At 40.0% G+C, this 23,273-nt stretch overlaps 1 protein-coding gene across 2 annotated transcripts in view; it reads right to left on the bottom strand.

Moving 5' to 3' along the window:
• Positions 1-328: 328 nt before the first annotated feature.
• The window catches only part of LOC128605396 (echinoderm microtubule-associated protein-like 4), a 107,009-nt gene continuing 84,064 nt past the window's right edge, over positions 329-23,273 (bottom strand). For both annotated transcript variants that reach the window (XM_053620797.1, XM_053620796.1), the window contains exons 9-24: positions 23,094-23,243; positions 21,523-21,592; positions 21,069-21,179; positions 19,632-19,727; positions 19,164-19,298; positions 18,246-18,381; positions 17,048-17,196; positions 16,625-16,750; positions 15,664-15,795; positions 15,365-15,432; positions 15,157-15,245; positions 13,628-13,725; positions 9,970-10,057; positions 9,554-9,652; positions 8,728-8,858; positions 329-5,352 (exon numbers count right to left, since the gene is read on the bottom strand). In XM_053620797.1, coding sequence (XP_053476772.1) covers positions 4,933-5,352; positions 8,728-8,858; positions 9,554-9,652; positions 9,970-10,057; positions 13,628-13,725; positions 15,157-15,245; positions 15,365-15,432; positions 15,664-15,795; positions 16,625-16,750; positions 17,048-17,196; positions 18,246-18,381; positions 19,164-19,298; positions 19,632-19,727; positions 21,069-21,179; positions 21,523-21,592; positions 23,094-23,243 — 2,098 coding nt within the window. In that variant the 3' untranslated portion in view covers positions 329-4,932. The remainder of the gene's footprint in view (positions 5,353-8,727; positions 8,859-9,553; positions 9,653-9,969; positions 10,058-13,627; positions 13,726-15,156; positions 15,246-15,364; positions 15,433-15,663; positions 15,796-16,624; positions 16,751-17,047; positions 17,197-18,245; positions 18,382-19,163; positions 19,299-19,631; positions 19,728-21,068; positions 21,180-21,522; positions 21,593-23,093; positions 23,244-23,273) is intronic.

Below are 23,273 nucleotides of genomic sequence, written 5' to 3'. Positions count from 1 at the left end.
CAAACTATTTACATATTGGTGAATTCTTTGAAATGTATAAATGTTGCATCTGTGGGATACATTCTGTGGGATCAATCTTGAGGAGGAATCCGCCATTGCTGTTTACAGCTATATTTGATTATTATTAACTTGTAATTTATATGTACAATTTATAAAGAAACTGTTGAACAACTAATGTTTATTTTACATTAATTATTTAATACATATTTATTTATATAAATGTATATAATTTACTTTAAGGGCTCCCCTAGAGGGACAGCCAGAGCACCTTTAAGATTTATACATTTGAAATGAAGAGTCTGAACAAAAGATGAAACACATAACCATATCATTTTAAAATGAATGTTTATTTTCTAAAATCTTTAGTATTTTTCTGCCCTTTGGCAGGAATGCATGAAAGACATATTGGCTCAAACACTGTTACAAGAAAAAGTTTCATATCTGTTGACATAATTTTCATTATCATCGCTGCAACCAACTTCATCATGTTTGTCACAAAGCTTTTATATGAAAACCGGCTCCTTTCCCACCCTCTTTTCCAATGCGGATCTGATCAAGCAAACTGGCAACTGGGACAGCATTCTGGGAATTTGATTCCAAGGTTCCTAATGTGGAAAGAGCCACTAGCTGGGGATCCAGACCTTTCCAGAAGAGTTTTAATTTTCCACTCCAGTTTTGCATTGTCTCACTCTTTACTTCTTCCTCTCCCCCATTAAAAAAATACAAGGCCATTTCATGCAGGAACGGATATGGTAAATGTCTGTAGAAACACTCCAGAAATACAGACCACTGGAAAAAAAAAAACCCCAGTCTGATTACTGAATGTCAGACATAGATCTGGCCTTCCCAATAAAAGTCTATGCATTTATCCACAGTACTATTTCAATTATATAAAAGTACGTCTAATTATCACACCCGCTGTTATCAAACAAACCACCTCTTCAAAAACCAAAAAAAATTACAATATATTTACCAATACCATATTCCACACTCTCCCAAAGAAGACACATAGCAAGGCCACTCGTGACATTCAAGAAACATTCCTAATGAGGCCCTTTATTTACACACCAATGTCAGGTAACAGTGTTCTGAATGTCACCGTCACTGGATGCAAAAATTATACGTCAGTTTCACAAGTAAGGGTCCTAGAGGCAAAATGTATCCAAAGAATTTCCAAGTAAATCAACATGTCCAAGAAGAACATCCCCTTTACATAAAAGCTGCTTTCTAGCTGCATATTCAAGATCTTGTCCTGATTTCTTATCCGCTAGGTCTTCAGTGTGGTTCTGCAGCACCAGCGATTGCAGAATTGTCCAAAAGGCTTTTCTTGATGAACATGGCCAAGTTATTGTACAGGATGCATTCCCACCGAGTTATATACATACAGAGGAACTATTATATACACATAGTATCCACATGTGAATGTACAAATGGTGTCTGGAAATGGTAGCCTGTGAAATCCCTGAACTTAGCCTGAAGCTCACCCGGTCACAAAGACCAAGGGCATGTTATGTGTGGAAGTTTGCTGTAATGTTAAGGAGGTGATCAACACAGAGGCAAAAGTAGGAGAGGAAGGTGACCAGGTCTGACCCTGAGCAAAGGAACAGTGCTGTTTTGCACTAAAGCTAAGTATTACAGCAAAAGCAGGTTCAAATCGGTCTATAGAAATCAAACAGAGGCATTCTCTGAAAACACCAAAAACTATCATTAAAAAATGGTAGCAATTCCAAAAAAGCCTTATAAACCAAAGGGTTAGAAAAACTGCAGACCAGCTGGAGATGAGAGGCTGTAGTAACAGCACTGCTGCAGCAATACACCACACTGCACGACTTGGTAGGCATATTTCATCATTACATTCCATCTATTAAACACTTCTAATGCCGAAATGGCTTTCCTGAACATGCACACTACCTACAACTAGACCAGTATAAAATACACTCAGAACTTTTTTTATACTGAATGCTTCCATGTAAAAAAAAAAAAAAAAAAAAAAAAAAAAAACACAACCATAAAAACACAGCATAAGTTCATCATTCACATACCAAAATCTTTATAAAACCCCCATGACTCCGCATATGTATTTGATCCATTCTTCTTAATACTCCCTAAAACCTTCATTATTCCTACAGTTTAAAAAGAAATCATGCATTACCACCAGACCTCATGCCTTTATACATACTCATTCTTAACTGCCAATACTAAAACTTTCATCCATCCCTTTCAATACCTTGTAATGCTGCAAGTGTACAGAAGATGTCGCCAGCAACACATGTGAAACCAGGTTGCTTTTTTGATAGATATTTTTGAAAAGTGATGACCTGTATTGTATTGTGAAAAAGTTTAGGCCTGTATTTAATTAATGTTTTCAACACACACTTATCATCTTCCTTTCACATGAGTGCATATTAGCTACATCATGAATAATGTAGGGTATAACAGTGAGCAGGAGTTTATAACAGGGAGTAGAAGTGGGCAAGGGTTACAACAGGAAGCAAGAATTAATAAAATGTTATACCAGTGAGCAGGAGGTTATGACAGGGAGCAGCAGTGATACAAGGCTATAGTGAGCAGTATGTTATCATATGGAGCAGAAGCAGGCAAGATGATTTAACATGAAGCAAAAAACAGTAGGAGGTTATAGCTGAACAAGATGTTATAAAAGTGGTCAGAAGGTTATAGCAATGAGCAGGAGTAAAATGTTATAAGAGTGTGCAGGAGTGAGTAGGGGGTTATAAGGGTGAGCAGGAGGTTATAAGGGTGCGGAGGAGGTTTTAAGGGTGAGCAGGTGGTTATACGGGTGAGCAGGAGGTTATAAGGGTGAGAAGGATGTTATAAGAGTGAGCAGGAGGTTATAAGAGTGAGTAGGGGGTTATAAGAGTGAGCAGGAGGTTATGAGGGTGAGTAGGAGGTTATAAGGGTGAGCAGGAGGTTATAAGGGTGAGCAGGATATTATAAGAGTGAGCAGGAGGTTATGAGGGTGAGCAAGCGGTTATAAGGGTGAGCAGGAGGTTATAAGTGTGTGCAGGAGGTTATGAGGGTGAGCAGGATGCTATAAGGGTGAGCAGGATGCTATAAGAGTGAGCAGGAGGTTATAAGGGTGTGCAGGAGGTTATCAGAGTGAGCAGGATGTTATAAGAGTGAGCAGGAGGTTATGAGTGAGCAGGATGTTATAAGAGTAAGCTGGAATGAGCAATCCTATTTTTTTCCTTCAAAAACAGGCTGGACAGCAAACACACCATAGCAATTTGCATGGTCTAAATAAATAACAAAGGGAAGGTGATGAGTGCATGTTGAAAACAGGTCTAGATTCACAGGCTTATGTTCAAAAAGTTGGAGGCATCTTCTGTTAGGATTTGGTGCATCACTCTTTAGAATTTGTAAACAGAACATCTCTGAAACTGGGAACAAAAAAACCCCAACAGTGAGTGTGAACAGCCACAGTGTTACTGCAGACTGGCTCTGCTGTGTTGCAGCTCATGTTTAAAATACAAAACTCTGTTCAATATGTTATCCTTTAACCCAGTATCTTTGTCACAATGCATTACTGAAGTGGTGAAAGAAGCGCTCTGAGCAAGAGAAAGGAGAGCAAGCACAGATCTCACTCCCACGCTCTTGACTAGGAAGGTGACCTTAATGAGTGATCCTGAGTTTCCGTGGGAGGGAGGAAAGGAAGGTGCACCAACACCTGTGGAATGCAAGACGCAAAAAAACACACACACACAAAAAAAACCCAACTACCATCAGCAATACATCTGCACATGATCTCATACACACACAATCACACACATTTAAGACTCATTTAATCTACTTTCAAGATAAAAAAAAAAATCAGTCCAATGAACACAATGAAGCAAAAAAAAAAAAAAAAAACAGTCGTAAAATGAATCTAAAGCAACTTGAATGGAAAGAGAACAGCATTTAGAATACAGGCTAAAAAAGCGCCGGTTGAGTATGAGGAGTTTAGGTTAAGTCTGTCAGAGGAAATACTGATGACTGCAAGACGATCCGTGCTGAAGACATTCAGACAGCCTGCTGATCTGATCATACGCTGTGCTGGGCAGAGCTTCAGAGACACAGGAGAAAATGTCCAGAAGAAAATGGCTTTGGACAAACTGCCTCAGAAAAACTGTGTGTCTGTGTCTGTGTGTGTGTGTGTGTGTGTGTGTGTGTGTGTGTGTGTGTGAGATAATATGTTGATAATATACCTAGTCGATCATGAACGTTTATTATTAGCTTCATGCCATGCTTAAAATTTGTCCACATCGATGCTAACTTGCGCAGAAGAAGCCAGTGGGTGAGTTAAGTCCATTCAGTGAGTCAGTGTTACCTGCCTGGCATTTTCAAAATATTCTTGGCTCAGGTAAAGATGCTATGCAGGCATTTCACACACACAAAAAAATGGTTTTGAAACTCCTCATTATTCACAAAACAGAGTAAATGATTAGTTTAAAAGTCTTAACATAAGCCTATATTAAATTTCACTAATTTCAGTTATATTTTGCATTATACTGGCTGATATTTATCAACTTAACGTTCATACAATGATCTACTAAACCCTTGTCATAACTATGTTTCTCGTATGTGCCCTTGTGTGTGTTGGAGTAAGCCTCATGTTTGCTGTAGTGTTTGTATGTATCAGTGTATCCAGGCATGCAGGTGTTCGTTTCCATATTTCAAACAGCATTTATCTATGTACTCGAAGCATGATTCCTCATGGGCAACACAACAGCGATACTTCATTCATTTTTGCCTCTTTTCTCCCTCTTGGACTAACGACATACAAACACATGTTGAAAGAAAGGTAGAAAGAACCTGAAAAGATTAAAACTTTAAGGAGGCCCTGTGCATGCGCTAGAACCTTCACAGCAAACCTAGTGCCTGTGGGTGGAGCACTCGAACGGAGGCGAGGGCTAATCACCTCAGCCACAGGTTTTAAGAGGGTGGAGTGAAGGGTGCGCCCTCATCACTTGGCGTAGCCGTGTCATCACTTGGTTCCAGACTGTCCTTTGGGCTCACGGTGCTATCGGAAGTGGGAGTGGGCTCATCTGGGGGAGGCAGAGTTTCATGGTCATCTTGCTGTCCGTTAGGGGTGCCATCCAGGGGCTCGGTGGGGGTTGGGGGTGGCGTATTGGTGTCTGGTTCCATTTTGGTGATAGACAAAGAGGTGGGTACAACAGCCACAGGGGCCTGGACTCTTGTGCTTGAGTTGTGCAGAGGATCGCTCATGCCCACGCAGCGCCACTGCATGATGCTGGTGTCCTTGCCACCTGTCGACACCAGGTGTCTGTCGTTGTGCATGAAGCTAACGTTGGTCACGTGACTGCTGTGGGCACTGTACTTATGACTTGGGGCCTGTGAACAAAATAAAATAAAATGAACAAAACTGTCCACTGTCCATTTTATTAGGAATACCTATACACCTGCTCATTCATGTGATTATACAAACAGCTAATTGGCTGATACAATGTTGGTATCAGAGGGGCTGGTTTCAGTATTTCAGAAACTGCTGATCTCCTTACATTTTTTGCACACAACAGATCTCTAGAGATTACACAGAATGGCACAGAAGCCATTATACAGTAATCTATCCCAACCATACGGGAAGCTGAGGTTACAGTTTGGCACAGGCTCACCAAAAATGGACAGTTAAAGATTGATGGAAAAACATTGCCGGTTTCAACCGTCCAGTTTCGGAGAGCCTACTGTAGCCTCAGATTCCTGCTGTGGTTTTCCCTGAAATCATATTTTCCCAATTCTGATGTTTGATATGAATATTACCTGAAGTTCTTGATCTGTATCAGCTTGATTTTAGGCATAACACTGTTGCTACATGAATGGCTGACTGAATAAATGAGCGAGAGTACAGGTAAAAAAGTGTAATAAAGTGGACATTGAATATGTTCCGTGCTGGATTATCCATTCTGCTAAACTTAAACATCCTCAAATGGCTACAATTAATAATTGAGATTTGAAATTAAGAATTGAATGAAATTACTGATACAAAAAAAAAACAAACGTAATTTTTAACAGCTATGTTTTTATCACAGGATAATGTCACTAGTTTAGGTATTTACTGAAAGCAGTAGTGTAATACTACTTGTACCTAAGCTCTGTTGAAGTTTCTAATGTGATTGGTCAAAAGGTGTAGATTAATTTTCTATAACAGCAGCACAGCTCTGACAATAGTGCTGGCTGTAATTCAAATCCAGGCTTGGGGAGTAACGGAATACATGTAACTGGTAACTGTAATCTGTTACAGTTATGTCAAAAAACAAAGCAATTCGATTACAGGTACATTTTGTAAAAAAATGGGAATACTATCAGGATCATAATTTTTCCCATTTAAAACCAAAGAAATGAAATGTTTCGATTTTAAAAATTTGCATGTAATGTCTTTTTAATTGCATGTTCTGTGAGGACTGGCCTATCATATAATTTGTTGTGTTGACGTAATACAATGAGACTCTGTGCATTTAAATGTCGGGGGGGGGGGGGGGGGGGGGGCAGTTTCACCGAGTTCAAATTCATCCAGAGTGCCAAAATACGCACAGGGGACAGCGAGGATCAGCTTCCACCTCAAAAAGGCATGTCAAAATGAAAAACATCAGAATTTTTCAAACAAACAATCAACATCTCTGTCGAGCACCAACGCTGATGGCACACCTGCTAATAAAAAAGCAGGCTCCAGTTGTGCCAGCATGAGAGAGAGAGAAAACGACGGAGACACAGGGGATCATCTTTCCGTGTCAATCAATGAACGCACAAGTAAAAGTGCAGAAAGGCATTTTAAAACTTCTTGGATTCAAGAATTTGCATGCCTCAGGTCTGCTCATCGCACACAGAAAATGTTTTGTGACTTCTGTTCCAAAGCAGGCAGAGAAATAGCAGGGGGATGGATTTCATTACCGGAACGAAGCATTTCAAGAAAGAGACCGTGAGAAAACAGGGCGATAGTCAAAAGCATAAAAAAGCTCATGACTATGTAAATCGCAGAGTGCGCCACAAAAAAACACTGTTAGCACAAGCAGTGTCTCAAGCATGTGATCTACAAGACGTTCAGCTTCCACTTTAAGTGAACTTTGATGAAAATGTTGACGCTGCAAAAAAAGGCCAGACTCCACACGACAGGATGACTGAAAATAAGTGTTATAAAAAATTTTAAACGCAAGTTCAGTCTTACGTGGCACTTAAAATAATAAAAAAAAAAGCATTTGGTGCTTGCTTTTTTTTGTTTTTTCTTATAGGAGCCAATGGCTGTTTAATAGATTTTTCTTTGTCTGGAGCACTGCTTTGACATAACACAATATAGACAGCTACATGATTATAGTTCTGGTTATCTCTTGCCAGTTGTGACTCACATGAGCAACAAATCTACTTATTTTATTAAAACAAATCCAAACACTGAACATGTTTATGCTCTAAAATAAGCTCTAACTAAAAGTATTTTAGTTCATATTGCTTTTCTCTTGACTCTATTTACATATGTGACCTTAAAGTAATCCAAAAGTAATCAGATTATATTACTTTCATATTGTGATACTTTACAGATTACATTTTTTTATGAAATACTTTGTAATTGTAACGGAATACATTTTTAAGTAACCCTCCCAACCCTGTTCAAATCACAGATTTATATTAATGTTCTTGTTTTAATAAGTTATCGTTTCTATAGAAACAGCTACTTCACAGGGACTTGTATGGTGGGCACGCCACATAATTTAAGCCTGGTAATAAACTGATGAAAAACATGTTATTTAACAAAGAAGAACATATAATTATTGAATGGTGAAGCTTGGAGACATTTAATTAACATTTATGGAAGGAGTTGCAGGCATCAGTACTTTGTAACCGTCACTAAGTTATCAGGACAGAGGACTTTGTGCTTTCCCGTTTCTCTGGTTTCTTTACAAGCTTTTTTTTTATTAACTTCAAGATGGAGGAAAAAAAAAGGAGTGCTTGACAAGGGAATGGTTGTTTATAACAGGAACTAACTTGTTTTGCAGACGTTCCAACACATTTCATTTATATGCTCATAAAACAAAATTAATTATTGTTCATTAATTAATAGAAAATAATAATAAGTTGCGGGCAAAATTCTGTGGTATGAGATCAACTTCAGGACATGGTCTTATTGAAAAATAACCAACCTTAGGTTGGTAACACATCACATCAACCGGCCGTGCTATCTTCCTTATCTCCACCATGCTAGGAGCAAGTGTTACAATTTGAATTAACTAAATGTCATCACAAATTTGGGGGAAAAAACTCAATGGAAATTGGACATTCGGAGACATTCTGATTTCATCAACCAATGATGGCACTGGTTTTTGACGTACTGTGGTGGACGCAAGTGTATGAACAGAAGGATTATTGTAAATGATGTGATAGCTGCAATTATTATAGATAAGATGTTTAAATAGTCAGTAGTTATCTTCAGATGACATCTTAAGTTTTAAAAACTGTAATTTTACATAAAAAAAGATATTTAGAGCAGCAAGACCTCATTAAAAAAAAAAATCTGGGTGAGTTTAGAGTGAGAAGGTCATAAAGTGGGCATACTGTATACTGTAATACAATGCCGAAGGCACCCTGTGCTACAACATGACCGCCTTTGGAAACCTATCTAGTAAAGGCAATTTTAAATTAATGACAGTGAATATGCTATTATGATGAGACACACATCTCGTGTAGTATCTCTGCTGACTCTTTTAGGATGTTGGCACTGACCTTAGGTCTGGAGCAGGGGTACTGGAACAGATGCACCTTGCAGAAATCATCTGCTAGAGCGATGACTTTCCTGTTGTGAGATCTGACCAGAGCATTGATATCTGTTCCGTCTGAACCCTCCGGCCACACTCCTGTTCCACAACAAACACAAAACACATACACAGAGTCAGAGTTTAGCATTGTTTACCACACGAGGGTGGACATCTAACACCAACAAGCATGAATGTACACTGATACAGGGGTCCTTCTATTAGCTCGAATAACAAGTGTCACATACTCTAGACTCTAGTTATTCAAGTTAATAGGAGGACCCCAGTATATAGAGTTTAGACATTACTATCTCTATTAGGATCTCTGTCTGAATCAGGTCACACACACACTTAAGCTCAGTGGTGGAAATCTGGAAGATACTATCAGTGACTGTGTCTCTCCCTCTGGCTGGCTGAAGTGGAATCTGCAAATCACTAGCAAACTGTTTTTCCAACCCAATAAAGAGCTCAAATATGTGGAGGTGTGTGTGTGTGTGTGTGTGTCCCTGCTTCGGTTACTGCTCCCTGCTTCAGCTATTGCTGAACTGCAGTCACCAAACCAACATGTCTAGACATGGAGCAGGCTTGAAAAACTTGTTGAGGTCAAATGAGAGAAAAACAAATGAAGAATAAGAGTAGCAATAAAAAGAGGGGAGAAAACAACTGGATAGTAAGCAGCAGAGTAACACACTCGAAACAGCTCTAAACACAGAGCAAAACACATAATTAAGAAACCAGTCCTAAGAATACCTACAAGTCAAGCCAAACCCCACAGTGCACAAACTCATCATACTGACCGAAGACATGGAATCCCAGCACACACGTGTACGTGGCCCAGTCGATATCCTTACAATCAGAGCGGTTACGAATCAGCTTACAGCCGTTTGGAATGTCCCCTAAAGGAAAAAAAAAGATTGAGAAAATGAGGGAGAGACAGAGAGAGAGAAAAAGTGTGTGGTGGGCATGTGTTTTAGAGAGGGGGGGAGAGAGAGAGTGTGAGTGAGAAAGAGAGAGAGAAAGCAAGAGAGAGAGAAAAAGAGAGAGAGAGAGTAATTTTGAGTTGAGTAATTTCACATGCATAAAATAAAAAATGTGTTTGATCCGATGTGAGTGACAGACTTATCTCATAAGTTCAGACTTATTTCATGTTCATGGTTTGGTGTGTGCGCTTGTTTGCATGTGTGTGTGTTCGTTCCTGTGGCTGCACACTCACAGTAGAGGATTTCATAGTCTCCTGAGTTGGACATAATGAACTTGTTGTCGGGGGACCAGTCAAGATGCGTAATGTAGCTGGAATGTCCCTGAAGAAAAAAAAGTAGAAAAAAATAGATCAATTTGTGAGAAACAAAGCAAAAGTATCTGTCCGTGATCCAATGGCAACAGAGCTAAGGGACTCATTATGTGAGTATATCTAAAACCAAATGTTAATTCAGGGTTATCAGCTGCTGTTCATCTGCTTCTAAAGTCAATTTCCTCTCCTTCCTGATTTCTCAAGACCAATTAGACAATAGACGCTGATAAGCTGCATACAGCCCATACAGGAAGCCACTGACCAATCAGAGTCAGAGTCAGTTATTTTCAACGGCCTGCAAACACACCACAGAGCCAAAAACACACCACAAAGCCAAAAACACCCACTGTGCAGAGATATGAATGCTGATTCTCTAAGCACATTCAGTTTAATAGAACAATATGGCATGTAATTGTTCTTGGGTCAAGTATTAAATGCACTATTAAAGTGAGGCAGTAGAACAATCAATAACTAACAGTATTGTACTATAATATTGGATAATCCCTAACAATAATTAGTGTAGTCATGTTACTGTATTAATTGTGATTTATTGTTTAATATGTGCATCAAATTATCTGCATTCTTCTGCACACATGTTCATTGAAAGCACTTTAAATTAAACAAAGTGAAATGCTATACATAATTATGTTTCTATTTGCTGTATTGATTAAGAACTGGTTTTCCACTGCAAACTTTCGTACCATAGTATTTTTTATGCAGATAATGAGATAATTAAAACAGGAGGGAATCTGGATTAAAGACAGTAGGAATGGATATTTTGAGCGTAATTACTCTATTGCTGTTTTTAGATTATACTCACGTGCCTACCTCACACACACTGACATGTATAGGACACAACATAAGTGTTTTCAAACAAAATATACCGTGTCACACGTTTCATAGAAGCCCTTAAAATAGGAAGCACCCAATGCTAAAATGAACAGAAGTGTGTGAACTGTACATATCATACACAAGTTACTAGCTGCTTTATTAAGAACTATCTCAGGTATAGACTATTGAGGATCAACAGAAACAATCTCTTCTGTAGAGAACACACTTGTGATTCTCTTCAGTCTACATGCGAACAATGAGTGGCTCAACTGTGCTTTCATTCCTGTTGGACCAAACTGGCAAATGCAACCAGTAATGAAGTACACAGTCGCCTGTGTAGTATAGGGTGCTGAAACTTTTGCTTCTTAAACTGGAGAAGGCTTAGCAAGCAATGGATTTCATAACTAGTAAATCATATTTAAAATAACAATTTTTTAGGCTGCCAAATATTATACATTTTTGACTCCTGACTGACTGACAGACAGACAGACAGACAGACAGACAGACAGACAGACAGAAGGGCTCTCATGCCAGAAACACTAACTCCTAGTTTAGGAGGAGAACCTTGATTTGTTATTTTCCATACTCTTTGATTCACTTGAATAGGTTTGCTTCCCATTTTCTGATGTGCAAATACTCAAGCACATAAACACAGACACGAATGCACGCACATCTTTCCAAGCCTGGGGCAGAAGCCGCTACAGTCACGTTCTCTTACATACACCCATGTGCATGCACTTCATACAGGCACACTCACACATGAAGCTGTATGGAATAAATAAATAAATAAAAAAAATATAAACCCAACATGCAGCGCTCCATCACCACATACTCTAGCCCACGTCATCAACATCGGCCTGCTGGGAAACTCCAACCACAGCACTTCGTCTTCATCTGCCTGGCTCTCATCCACACACATATCCACGCCTTCCCCAGCCCCCGCCCCTCAGTGCCAGACACTGTTTTAATATGCAGCTGTTGTGCAGCTGTGCAGACCCCTCCATTTGTATACTGAACTAGCTTGATCTGTGTATACAGCCTCTGGTGTGAATAAAGCCACAAGCTGACATCGCCACATTGCCTCTCTTTCCTCCTCTGTGGCTCGTGTTCCTCTCCATCTTGTGCGAGCTTGTTTTGCTGGACCCTCTGTCACTGCTTATCCACATCTGTACACTCCCATTCAACATCAGCACAGCATCCACATACAGACTAGCAGACACACGCACAGTACATAACCCTATGCAAATAACCATAACCTGCGTTTCATGCCAGTAAACCTGACTCAGTAGTGGGGATTAAGAAAGCACTAGCCTGATACAGAGCATCCATATCAGACCAACACAGGCCTGAAATCAGTTTGGATCAGATTAACATATCCATAACATATCCATATGCAAAACAGGTTTTGCAGTAATTAAAAGCTCTGCTACAATGGAGCCAACAAGTCCAGTCCTTCTTATTATTCATTTCTTAACAAATTTAAACTAATTATTAATTATTTCATTATCGTCTCGGGGAGTTTTTCCTTACCCCCATCGTCTCTGGCTTGCTCATTAGGGATACATTCATACATTTAAAATTTTAATCCTGAATGAGTTTATTTCTGTATAGCTGCTTTGCCCATTATTAAAAGCACAATACTGTACAAATAAAATTGAATTGAATTAATTTGTGCATATTAAATTGTGGTTATGCATCAAATAATCTTAAATTATACTTCAAACATGAAGGAAGCTATTAAAGAAAAAGTATTTCAGTCATTTGACCTTGCTGTGACCTTGACTCTGTTTAGAGGCATAAAAAATGTTTCAGATTAGTACTGAGTATCGTCCAATACACAGAGGTCAGACACTGAACACAGATGACTTCCGTGAACTGAGATTTCATCCTGATTAGTTTTCTACTAACTGCTGGGGGGAGAAAAAAAAAAACAAAAGAAAAAGAAAAAAAAGCACATTATATTTGATTTTGCCGGTCATACTGAGCTGCAAGTCCAGAACTTTTAATCAGACTTGAAATTCCATAAGGTTTGAGTCCAATTGTGAAAAGAACAGTGCGTGGACTGTAGAAAATCTTTTCTGCTCAAATTGTACATCGTAAAATTAGACTCGAGCTGCCGGTCTCCTTAATTTCTCAGGGCAGTGAGAGAGTGAGCAATAGAGAGAAAAAGCTGGCAGAAAGCAGGAAAGAAAAACAGGTCAAACAGAGGTGGGATTCATAAAGTTCCAGCCCAGTGAGATGTGTAGCAGGTCACAGCCGACCCAGTATCACGCTCCATAAACACCCACCTCAACCGAGCCTCCACTGACCTTTCCAAAGCTGCTAATAATATGTTGCTGTAGTACAGTCCACATATCTTATTTACTGACACCAAAAGCAACACCACTGCTGTATTTCTTCACCTCATGGGACACCAACATTTTATTTCTATCAGTCCTTTACAATAATCTGCACTGACTCCAACTGTCTCTCTCTCTCTCTCTCTCTCTCGGGCACACACACTCGCATACATCCCCTCACATCAAGATGTCAGATGTTACAACACGTAAGGGAGAAATATACGTATAGGCAGCTGACCTCGGTAAAGCAGAAGTTCACTTAGAGGCACATAAAATCATTGACACACACACACCATAGTGTTTTGCTGAGTTACACACACAGAGCTTCTAAATTATGACAGCCATCTTACTGCTTCTCTTTAAAGGGTGAGAAAGACACAGAGATGCATACGCATTAGCAAGAGACTCACAGAGCATTTCCCGTATCTGCTGTACTTGCGTCCATTATCCGACACTGTGTAGAGGTAAATGAAGTTGTCGTGTGATCCCACTGCCAGCAGTGTACCATCTGAAAAAAAGATAAAGAAAGTAAGGTGATTCATGACAATGCTAATTCATTTTCTGTAATACCACAGCTCTTATAATAACTACTAACACAGAGACTTCTATAGTGAATGTTTCACCTAACCGGAAAGAAAACATGCGTAATTGTTATGGTGAAGTTTGTTATGGTGAAGATGTTCATTTCGCATTTTTGGAAGGAGACACGAGTGTCAGTGCTAAAGCTGTAACAAAGTTTTCTGAGACAACATGAGAAAATACTCAGGATGCAGGACTTTGTGGTTGGTAACATTACAACACGCATTTTTTGGTCTTATCTACGGTCACGATTTCATCTTGCGCAAAGCGCTGGAGCACGCAGCGTGCTCAGACACTGACTTTGTTTACTCTTTACGTGTGTTTTGTTATGGTTTATGTCCTGTCTCCGTCCCTGTATTGTTATTAGTTGCTTCCCTTATGTGACATCGTTGTTCTCAGCTGTTTTGTGTTTCACCCCTGATTAGGCTTGTTATTTAATCCCCTCAACATTCAATAGAAATGTTGTGGAAGGACCTGAAGCAGTTCATGTGAGGAAACCCACCAACATCCTAGAGTTGAAGCTGTTCTGTACTGAAGAATGGGCTAAAATTCCACCAAGCCGATGTGCAGGACTGATCAACAGTTACTGGAAATGTTTAGTTGTAGTTACAGTATTGCTGCACAATGGGGTCACACCAGATACTGAAAGCAAGGGTTCACATACTTTTGCCACTCACAGACATGTAATACTGGATCATTTTCCTCAATAAATACCTGACCAAGTATAATAATTACGTCTCATTTGTTTAACCAGCTTCTCTTTATCTACTTTTAGGCTTTATGTGAAAATCTGATGATGTTTTAAGGTCATATTTATGCAGATATATAGAAAATTCGAAAGAATTCACAAACTTGCAAGCACCACTGTAAACCTTTGTTTCATATTAATTTTTATTTTAAGTAATGTTTTCTAGCTGCTGATATTTTATAACGACTTACACGTCATATTTCTATTGTTCCTCCAATACACTGTTAGATTGAATCCCAAATGGCCTTTTGTTCACTAGTCACTGTATATTCTCACTACATAGGGTAGTGTGCTATATGTCCAAGCAAACACCACTGGAGATTCAACCACAAAAAAGAAGTGCCTGTTTTAAACTGTTCAAGACTTAGATTTAAAAAAATTGATACACAACTTTAAAAGACATGATAAAGCATGCAGTAAATGATGTGCATTTATTAAAAGCCCTTTTTCTAAATCCAGTGACCGTGCTCATTTGTTTAGGAAATGTCCGTTTCCATAAACTTGCATTAGACAATTAAACACAGAACAAAGGATTCCAAAACATTCAAACACTGAACTGCATTCTGAGAGCCCAAGTGTGTATACAGTCTCACGCACATTACGGTCACTCACCCACAGTGTAGCGCATCACTGACAGCTGCTCATTGCCGTCTGTGTGGATGGCCACCAGGTCCCTAGTCTCAGCATCCAGAACGTACCACCTGCACATGCACGCATGTACACACACAGGGGCAATGAGTGGCTCATTGGAAACAGAATAAACACAAGCATGACATTTAGAAGTAGCAGAAGCTGCAGATAAAAAGAAATGCTGACTTACTTCCCTGAGTGAGTGCCAATGGCAACCACAGCTCCGCTAGGGTGGAAGTCTGCGCAGTGACCGTGCTCCTGCCAGAGATTATACAAATCACCATCATTATGGTCATCATCTATATCAAAGATCATATCAAAGATATCAAACTCAAGGCCAACGGGCCCCTCTGCGTCATTTCATTTGGCCCGCGTGAACTTTCAAAAAATAATACTGAAAATGCCTGAAATATACCACATAGTCTATGTGCGAGAGAGTCCATGAGTCTGTTTATGTGTGTGTATGTATACAGCTATGTGGGCTCTTACGTCCAGCAGTCTGGTCCATTCCAGCGAATGGTCCACTGAGCTCCACAGACACACCTGCCTGTCCTGTGCACAGGTGAGGAACAGGTCTTTAAACGGGTGAGCAGCCAGACCCCACAGCTCATCCGTGTGACCCTATGGGACGAGAGAGAGAGAAAAAGAGAGAGAGAGAGAGAGAGAGAGAGAGAGAGAGAGAGAGAGAGAGAATGCAGATGTGAGAATGTGTGTGTTAAGAACACCCGACAAATGCACAACTGTATTATCCTGCATGAAGTCGATCAGTTACATGCTAGTTTGTGTCATTTGTTTAAAAAAAAATATATACGTGTGCGCATTTTACAGATGCGAAACATCTAAAATAAACTCATTCCATATGAGCTGCAGAGGCAGAACTGGCCAGCATTGAGAGAGTGTGTGGAATTCTTTCTCCAGTCTGTTTACACTAGAGCAAAATAGCTGGCAAAAAAAATCTGCGTTAAAGCGTGGCCAACGCGCTGTGGAAAACCACAGACTGAATGCTACTGAGGTGAATATAAGCTTCTGATTCATATCAGTCTTCAGGGATTGCTGCTCAAAGCATCTTCGCTTTTAGTCCCTACTGATGTCTAAAGTCCCTTTAGACCTCCACTACTCTCAGCCTGGATATCTGAGCCAGATGTTTATGCACAGCATAAGCAACGATCTCTTTAGGTTCCTAAACTACGTTAAGAGAATTGCAGAGAAGGTACAAAAAGGGGGCGGGGTGGGGGGGGTGTGTGAATGGTATTTCCAAATTTGTAATGTGAATCCAAACATGAATGGAAACACTCAATTTGAAATACTGTATATTGAACAATATATATTGCAAAAAGGTTTTGGGCTTGGATGTCACTGAAAAGTCAATTCAGAGAACAAGCACTGATGTAAAAGAAAATTTACGTTACATTTTCATGTTAAAAAAAAAGCCAGTGATGCCTCGCCTCACCTGCACCTCCACCTGAAAGCCATCGTTAAAGGTGCCCCTCAGGATGAAGTTGCGTGACGTGCCCACAAGGAACTGCTCACCCTTCCCCTCTGCAACGGCTCGAATGGTTCCGTATTGATCTGGAACCTGAAGAGGCACAGAAAACAAAATCAGCAATGCAAAAAATTTATTAAAAGGTTCAATGGAGACTAACAAATAGCAGAACCACAAATGTTTATACAGAGCTTTTAAAGCATGTATTTGAGGGTTGTTTTTTTTTTTTTTTTTTAAAAATGCACAGCCTGTGACTGTGGGTCTGTGTGAGAACATCAGGATGTGGTTATTAATCATAGGTCCCTCTCTGAATGCTAACAGTCTTTACGTGCGTGTTGCCTGCGAGTTAGAATGCGCGCTTGGTGTCAGCGTGTCTGTCTTGTGGCCCACCTCAATGTCTCTCTCTGGGTTGAGGTCGTGGTCCCACAGAATGATCTTGTGGTCTTTACCTCCTCCGGTCAGTAGAGTGCCGTTCCTCAGCTGACACAGTGTAAACACACTGCCATCGTGGGCCTTGATCTGACGGCTGATCTGAAATGCTCCAGAGAGAGAGAGAGAGACAGAGAGACAGAGAGAAACAAAAATAATATGTAAACAAGAGCATCAATCCTGCCGGGGTACCAGAAGTACATTTAGTTTCAGTTAAGAATCAGTGACAGGAAAGTAAGCCCATGCACATCATGTACAGTATCGAGCGCGGTGGCGTGTTAGTGTAGTAACCACATAAGAAGAAACCGAGTGAAAACAGTAACTGGTAGCAGTCACAGAAAAATAGTTGGATGAAATACAGGATCACGATCTGAAAGCCAGGTTCAGAGCTTAAAGGAAAGCTGATGATTGCCTAGATGGTGATTTCTGGGAATCAAGTACCACACATTTTTCTCATGGCTAATGCGGTTTTGTGCAGCCTGACACTGATACTGCTTTTAGCTCTCAATGTTACTAGTGAGGTTCTCTCGCTTTCTCTCACTCTCTCTCTCTCTCACTCTCTTACACACACATACACTTAAATGAAGCCTGCATAAAAATTCCAATCCAGTTCCAAGGGTTTTATCATAGCATTGACACTCAAATACTAAAATTAAAAAATAATACATTACATATGCAAAATCTCTACAGAATAATAAATTGTTTGAACTGTTTGATGAAACACTACCAAATAACTTTTTTTTTTTAAGTTCAGGGCTAAGTGGAATTTCCATTGCCCTGTTTTTCTGCAGATTTTGGGTTATGACTAATATGCAGCGCTGTGGAAAAGTGTTTAGGTTTGTGCACAGGCATGCATGTGCATGTCCTGCAGGGGGCACTGTGTTAAAAAAAAAAACAACACTACATCCCACAATGCAGGGGGCAAATAAAGGCACGATTAATGTTTAAATCCTGGCAGCAGTCCTCAACTACAACTCTGCTGATCCAGTTCTGCAGCATGCCTCAAAAACTATTAGAGCATTACAGGAAGACTAGGACCTGCAAACACAGTCACACCCAAACAGTCACACACACAAAATCACATGCTCAGGTAATAGCTTTGGTGTGTGTAAAAGTGAGACAGCATCTCAGAGAGACATAGCTAAAGAAAATGCAATACCTTTAAGTCCTTTTCCTGGTGGCGGATCTGCTGTGCTGCGGGTCCAGATAAGCAGGACGCCTCCTGAGTCTCCGGTCAGAATGTCTCCGTTATTGAGGAAGGCCAGACATTGCACAAACTTGGGCTTTTCGTATTTCTTTAAAAAAAATATGCACACTTATTGCAAAGCCTTACACCTAGACACATCAGGTCTCAAGGTTTACAACATCCAACATTATAAAAGTACAATAAATAAAAGCTGTGCATTAGAATGGCCAAGAGAGCTTATGTGCGCTGGTGTGCCAGGTTGCCAGGTCTCAGCAATATTTTCACCCCAATTACAACTCAAATATTGTGTTGGAAACAAGTTCATCATGGTGTATTCCTTATTTGATCTTTCAGAACTAGCCCAATTTTATCATATTATTACAGCTTAGGCCTTTGTTCTGACAACACTATTTGAAATACATTGCACCTCATGTGATTCTCAATGGATAAAAATGAAAGGTAAATTTTAAATGGTTTAAAAATAAACTATGTGGTATGTAGAAAACAAAAGGTGAAAGGCATTACAATGCATCTAGGATTGTCTTATAATTGCATTGCGGCACCTTGAATGCCAATCAAACTGAACAGTGAGCTCTCTAGAGAGTTTCCCAACTTTAATACCTCAGCAATCACTTCTCTATGTGTGTATAAGTATATGGCTCAGAGTTATAAGGAAACCTTGTTCTTTTACATGTCTGCCCAAATTGCACAGCCAAGGATTGTGTGTATTTGCATTTGTATAGCACTCTGTGCCCATTATTAACACTGAATCATATAAAAGCCCATACTTGTACAATCTGATAGTATTCATTTATTAGTGCACGAATCACTGCATAAGTATGAGTCAGTGTATGTATGAGCATGTGTTTATCTATATTAGTGTGTCCTCACCCCAAAGATGCCCTGCTTGCGAGCCAGAGAGTTGCCGCTCCACGTCCAGAAAAAGATGTGCGACTTGCCACAGGTGACGATGGTGTTTGCGTCTGTTGGGTGGAACTCAACCGCTAAGACCACCTCATTAGTAGTCTGAGAGAGAGAGCGAGAGAGAGCGAGAGAGAGAGAGAGATATGTTTCTAAAGTTACATATAGAAAGTGGGTTAAGCATATAAATGGGGTGTGGGCAGTGGATAAGAGAAAGGAAAAGGCAAATTGCTGTGGATGAGCTGGTTAGGAAGAAGGCTAAGCTGATGTCAGACAGCAAAATGAGGAAGCTATGAGAGTGAAGCAGAATAAAGAGGAAACAGCACACAAAAGACAGGAACAACAAAAACGATGATCGGAAAGAGGAAGTTAGTGAAACAGGGAGGCGGGAAAGACGAGAAGCGGTTCCACGTGCAATATATTACTCCTCCATCATACCTTAATCTCAGCAATTTTGGACTTCTTCTGCCAGTCCCACACAGTCAGCATGTGCTCATTGGAGTCGTCAACCACGCTGAGGTGGATGCCTGAGTCCTGAACACACACAAAACACAGCTGTAGCTTAGAGTACTCAGGCACTGACTCCATGCATCAGAGCATGTCAGGTCAAGTCAGTGCTTTAATCACTGATTAGTATTTAAGTGTTTTACAGGTCAAATGAGAGTCAAAATGTCTGAAGTAAATGAGTATAATAGTTGACAAAAATAACCATGAAGAATATAATTACAAAAAGCAGAATTAAGAGTAAAATTAAGTTAAGACCAATATTAATAATTGGGTTAAATGCAAATAAAAACTAAGCAAACTCAAACCCATAAACTTTTACAGCAAATACTAACATTTGAGGGATAAATCTGAATTGCCCTGTTGATGATGGGCATCAGATGACCACTTTATTTTAGAGATTAAGAAAAGCAGACACTGATGACCGTAAACCCCCTGGTTGAGAACCACTGCCTTAAGATATCAAATGGTTAAAAAACATTCCAATAACAGCACTTACCTCTTGCACCACAGGAAAAATATGGTAATTTCCTAGGGTTTTTTGTTCGTTTTTTTTGTTGTTGCACTTTTTGTTATTGTTGCTATTTTCTGCATACGAAAGCTATTTTTGCACAGTAATCAGACTGTAGATGCTGGCATCTACACCACTAGGGGGCCTGAACAAAACCGCTACAGAATGACACATCACACCTTTTACAGTTACTTTTAATGTTTTGGAGCATCCATGAAACAAGTTAGTTCCTATTATCACTTTCATTATAACAGTAATAACTCACAGTTCCCTCACCAGACTCTTTATTCCCTCTCAAAATTAATATATAAACCATTATAAATGTTTTTTTTAATCCATTTGTCTGGAGTATCTGCCATACAGCAATGCATTAATATGAGCAGATTTGCCTTGCAGTCTGTCTGAGCTGTGCTGTAATCGAAAATGATTCAACACCTTCTGACCAATTAGATTCAAGAATTCAAAAGTGCTGTGGTATAAGGTAGGATAAAGCACAGGCATTAACTTATTAGTATTCTGAAACTGTTTAAACTGTGTTTTATAATGTTTAACTCAAGAAGACTTTCTAAAGTTGAAAGAAGAGCATGTTTGTGTGTGTTCTAGCTGTAAAAAAAAAAAAAAAAAGTAGCAGGGACATGTTCAAAAAGGAACATTAATATCTGGGTGATTAGACTGTCTATGTGGTATTCTACACCACCACATGTCTCCAACTAAGCCTGACCTGTCAGCCTGGTTCTCTCTCTCTCTCTCTCATACACACACACACACACACACACACACACACACACACACACACACAAACACACACACACACCATGCAAAATAGCATGAATGGAAAAAATAAACAACAATAGACTCACTGCTTTGGAAAAAGCAAGGGACCCCACTCCTCTTTCAAAGGTGCCCAAGCCAACGATCTGCAGGGTTTGCAGCGTGACGGAGTCCCAAACTCTCACATGAGGCTGTAGTGGCTAAAAGAAAGTAAGAGACAAACAGGGAGAGAGTTTAAGATTTTATTTTCAGTTAAGAATGACAGTTAAAAAAAATTTGAAGTGTTATGTTTTTAGTGTGAGAGGAAAAATATACAGGTGCTATGAGGTGTTGCTATAATTATGTACATCAATGGAAGAGCTCTCTGGTTCTGTATGTGTAAACCCTTCTATCCTACCTTTGAAAGCAAGCAATAGAACACAAAGGTGCTGTGAGAAACCATTCACACCTACAGTGCTCACATGTTACAAAAGATCCCTGTATAAAACAAAGCATGTATTGTTGCACACTGAAATGTGAGACAGAGAACACGGCTTGGTTTACCCTGCCATCCTTGTCCACTCCTGCAATCTGTCCTGTGGCAATGCGGATCTTATCCGGGTGAACAGCAAGACTGGCCAAGGCAAAGAAGGACAGAACAGATCAACTTACAATGAATGGCATAATCAGAACACACACACACACACACACACACACACACACACACACACACACACACAGACACACACAGACACACACAGACACACACAGACACACACAGACACACACAGACACACACAGGTATTGTCTAGGAGGACTAAGTCATTTGTGTCAGTTGTGTTGAGTAGCATTTGGTCAATGTGATTTCAAGGTATATGTTTTACCCAATCATCTTTGCTGCATAATTAACGGTGAGAAATCGGGTGCAGGTCAGATAATTAGAATCATAGAGATTCCCTGTTTTAACGATATTGATGCATTTTACAATTTAATCACTGTACAGAGGACTCGATTCTGCATGAAGCTGTAACTGCGACTTCCACAGCATTCTATATGACGGAGTGACAATTGCCATTTAATCATTTTTTATTTTATTTTAGTTCTATGCAAAAGTGTACAAGGCAGAAACTTTTAGATATCAGATAAACTAATGCATCCATCCATTTTCTGTACTATTTATCCTACATGGGGTCACAGGGAGCCTGGAGCCTATCCCAGGGAACTCAGGGCATGTGGAAGGGGACACCCTAGGTAAGGTGCCAACCCATCGCAGGGCACAACCAGACACCCATTCGCACACCACGGACAATTTGGAAATGCAAATCAGCCTACAACGCATGTCTTTGGGCTGGGGGAAGAAATCATAGTACCCCTAACCCCAGATGTGTGAGGCAAATGTGCTAACCACTAAGCCACCGTGCCCCACCTTAGTCCATATTTACATATGTTTAGTGTATAGTAAGCTTGTCCCATTAGGTTATTGTTCATAGGTGTTATATAGCATTAACCGTACCCGAAGGAAAGGAGTACCCCTTCCCGAAGCTCAGGGAGAATATGCAAACTCCACGCACACAGGACAGCAGGATTCGAGACCGCACCCTGAAGGTGCGAGGCAAAAATGCAAAACCACTAAGCCACTGCGCACCCAGATAAACTAATCCTTATACTAATCATCTGTTCTTTCCCAGCAACAAACGATTAATCTTTTTCTAAAACCTAAATATCAACTGAAATAGTTTTTTCTTTACATAAGTGCAATAATTTCAAAAAGGCACAAGCCCTGTTATGTATATAATTAGATAGGAATACATAGACATATATCTATGTTAGCCTGTGAACGTAAAGAAAAGCCCAAATATAAGCAAGCAGACCAAGAGGTTAATATCCACACAGCAGCTATTTCCTGCACAGCTCTCACTTTCACAGCATCGCAAGGTGCTTAACACGGCAACTTCGGCTGCTTATCTTTCACGAGCACATTTCAACCAGAAATGATAGACCACAAACATCCAGGACCAAGTGCTATAAACCAAACGCAATCTGGTGACTTGTCAGTGTTTTATGTTCCACTCCATTTGCCAGCTATGGCTGATGTCATTGTGTGGGTGGGCGAATCAGAGTGAACTCAATCTCACCATTTCACACAGTCAGTGTGTCCTAAGTAGTGACGCTGTGTCCGCTCTTCATAGTTGAAAAGTACGACCACTGAGGCGATGAAGTAGACAATCTCCCCTGTGGGCAACAAGTAAACATTTGCCCTGCAGTCTCGGCCTCTATAGCCGTATCTGCCACACGGAGTCAAGGAAGAGAAAGCC

Source organism: Ictalurus furcatus, chromosome 3 (genome assembly GCF_023375685.1).
Source record: "Ictalurus furcatus strain D&B chromosome 3, Billie_1.0, whole genome shotgun sequence".
NCBI lineage: Eukaryota > Metazoa > Chordata > Actinopteri > Siluriformes > Ictaluridae > Ictalurus > Ictalurus furcatus.
The sequence above is the reverse complement of the archived record's forward strand: the minus strand, read 5'-3'. Positions and strand labels throughout refer to the sequence as shown.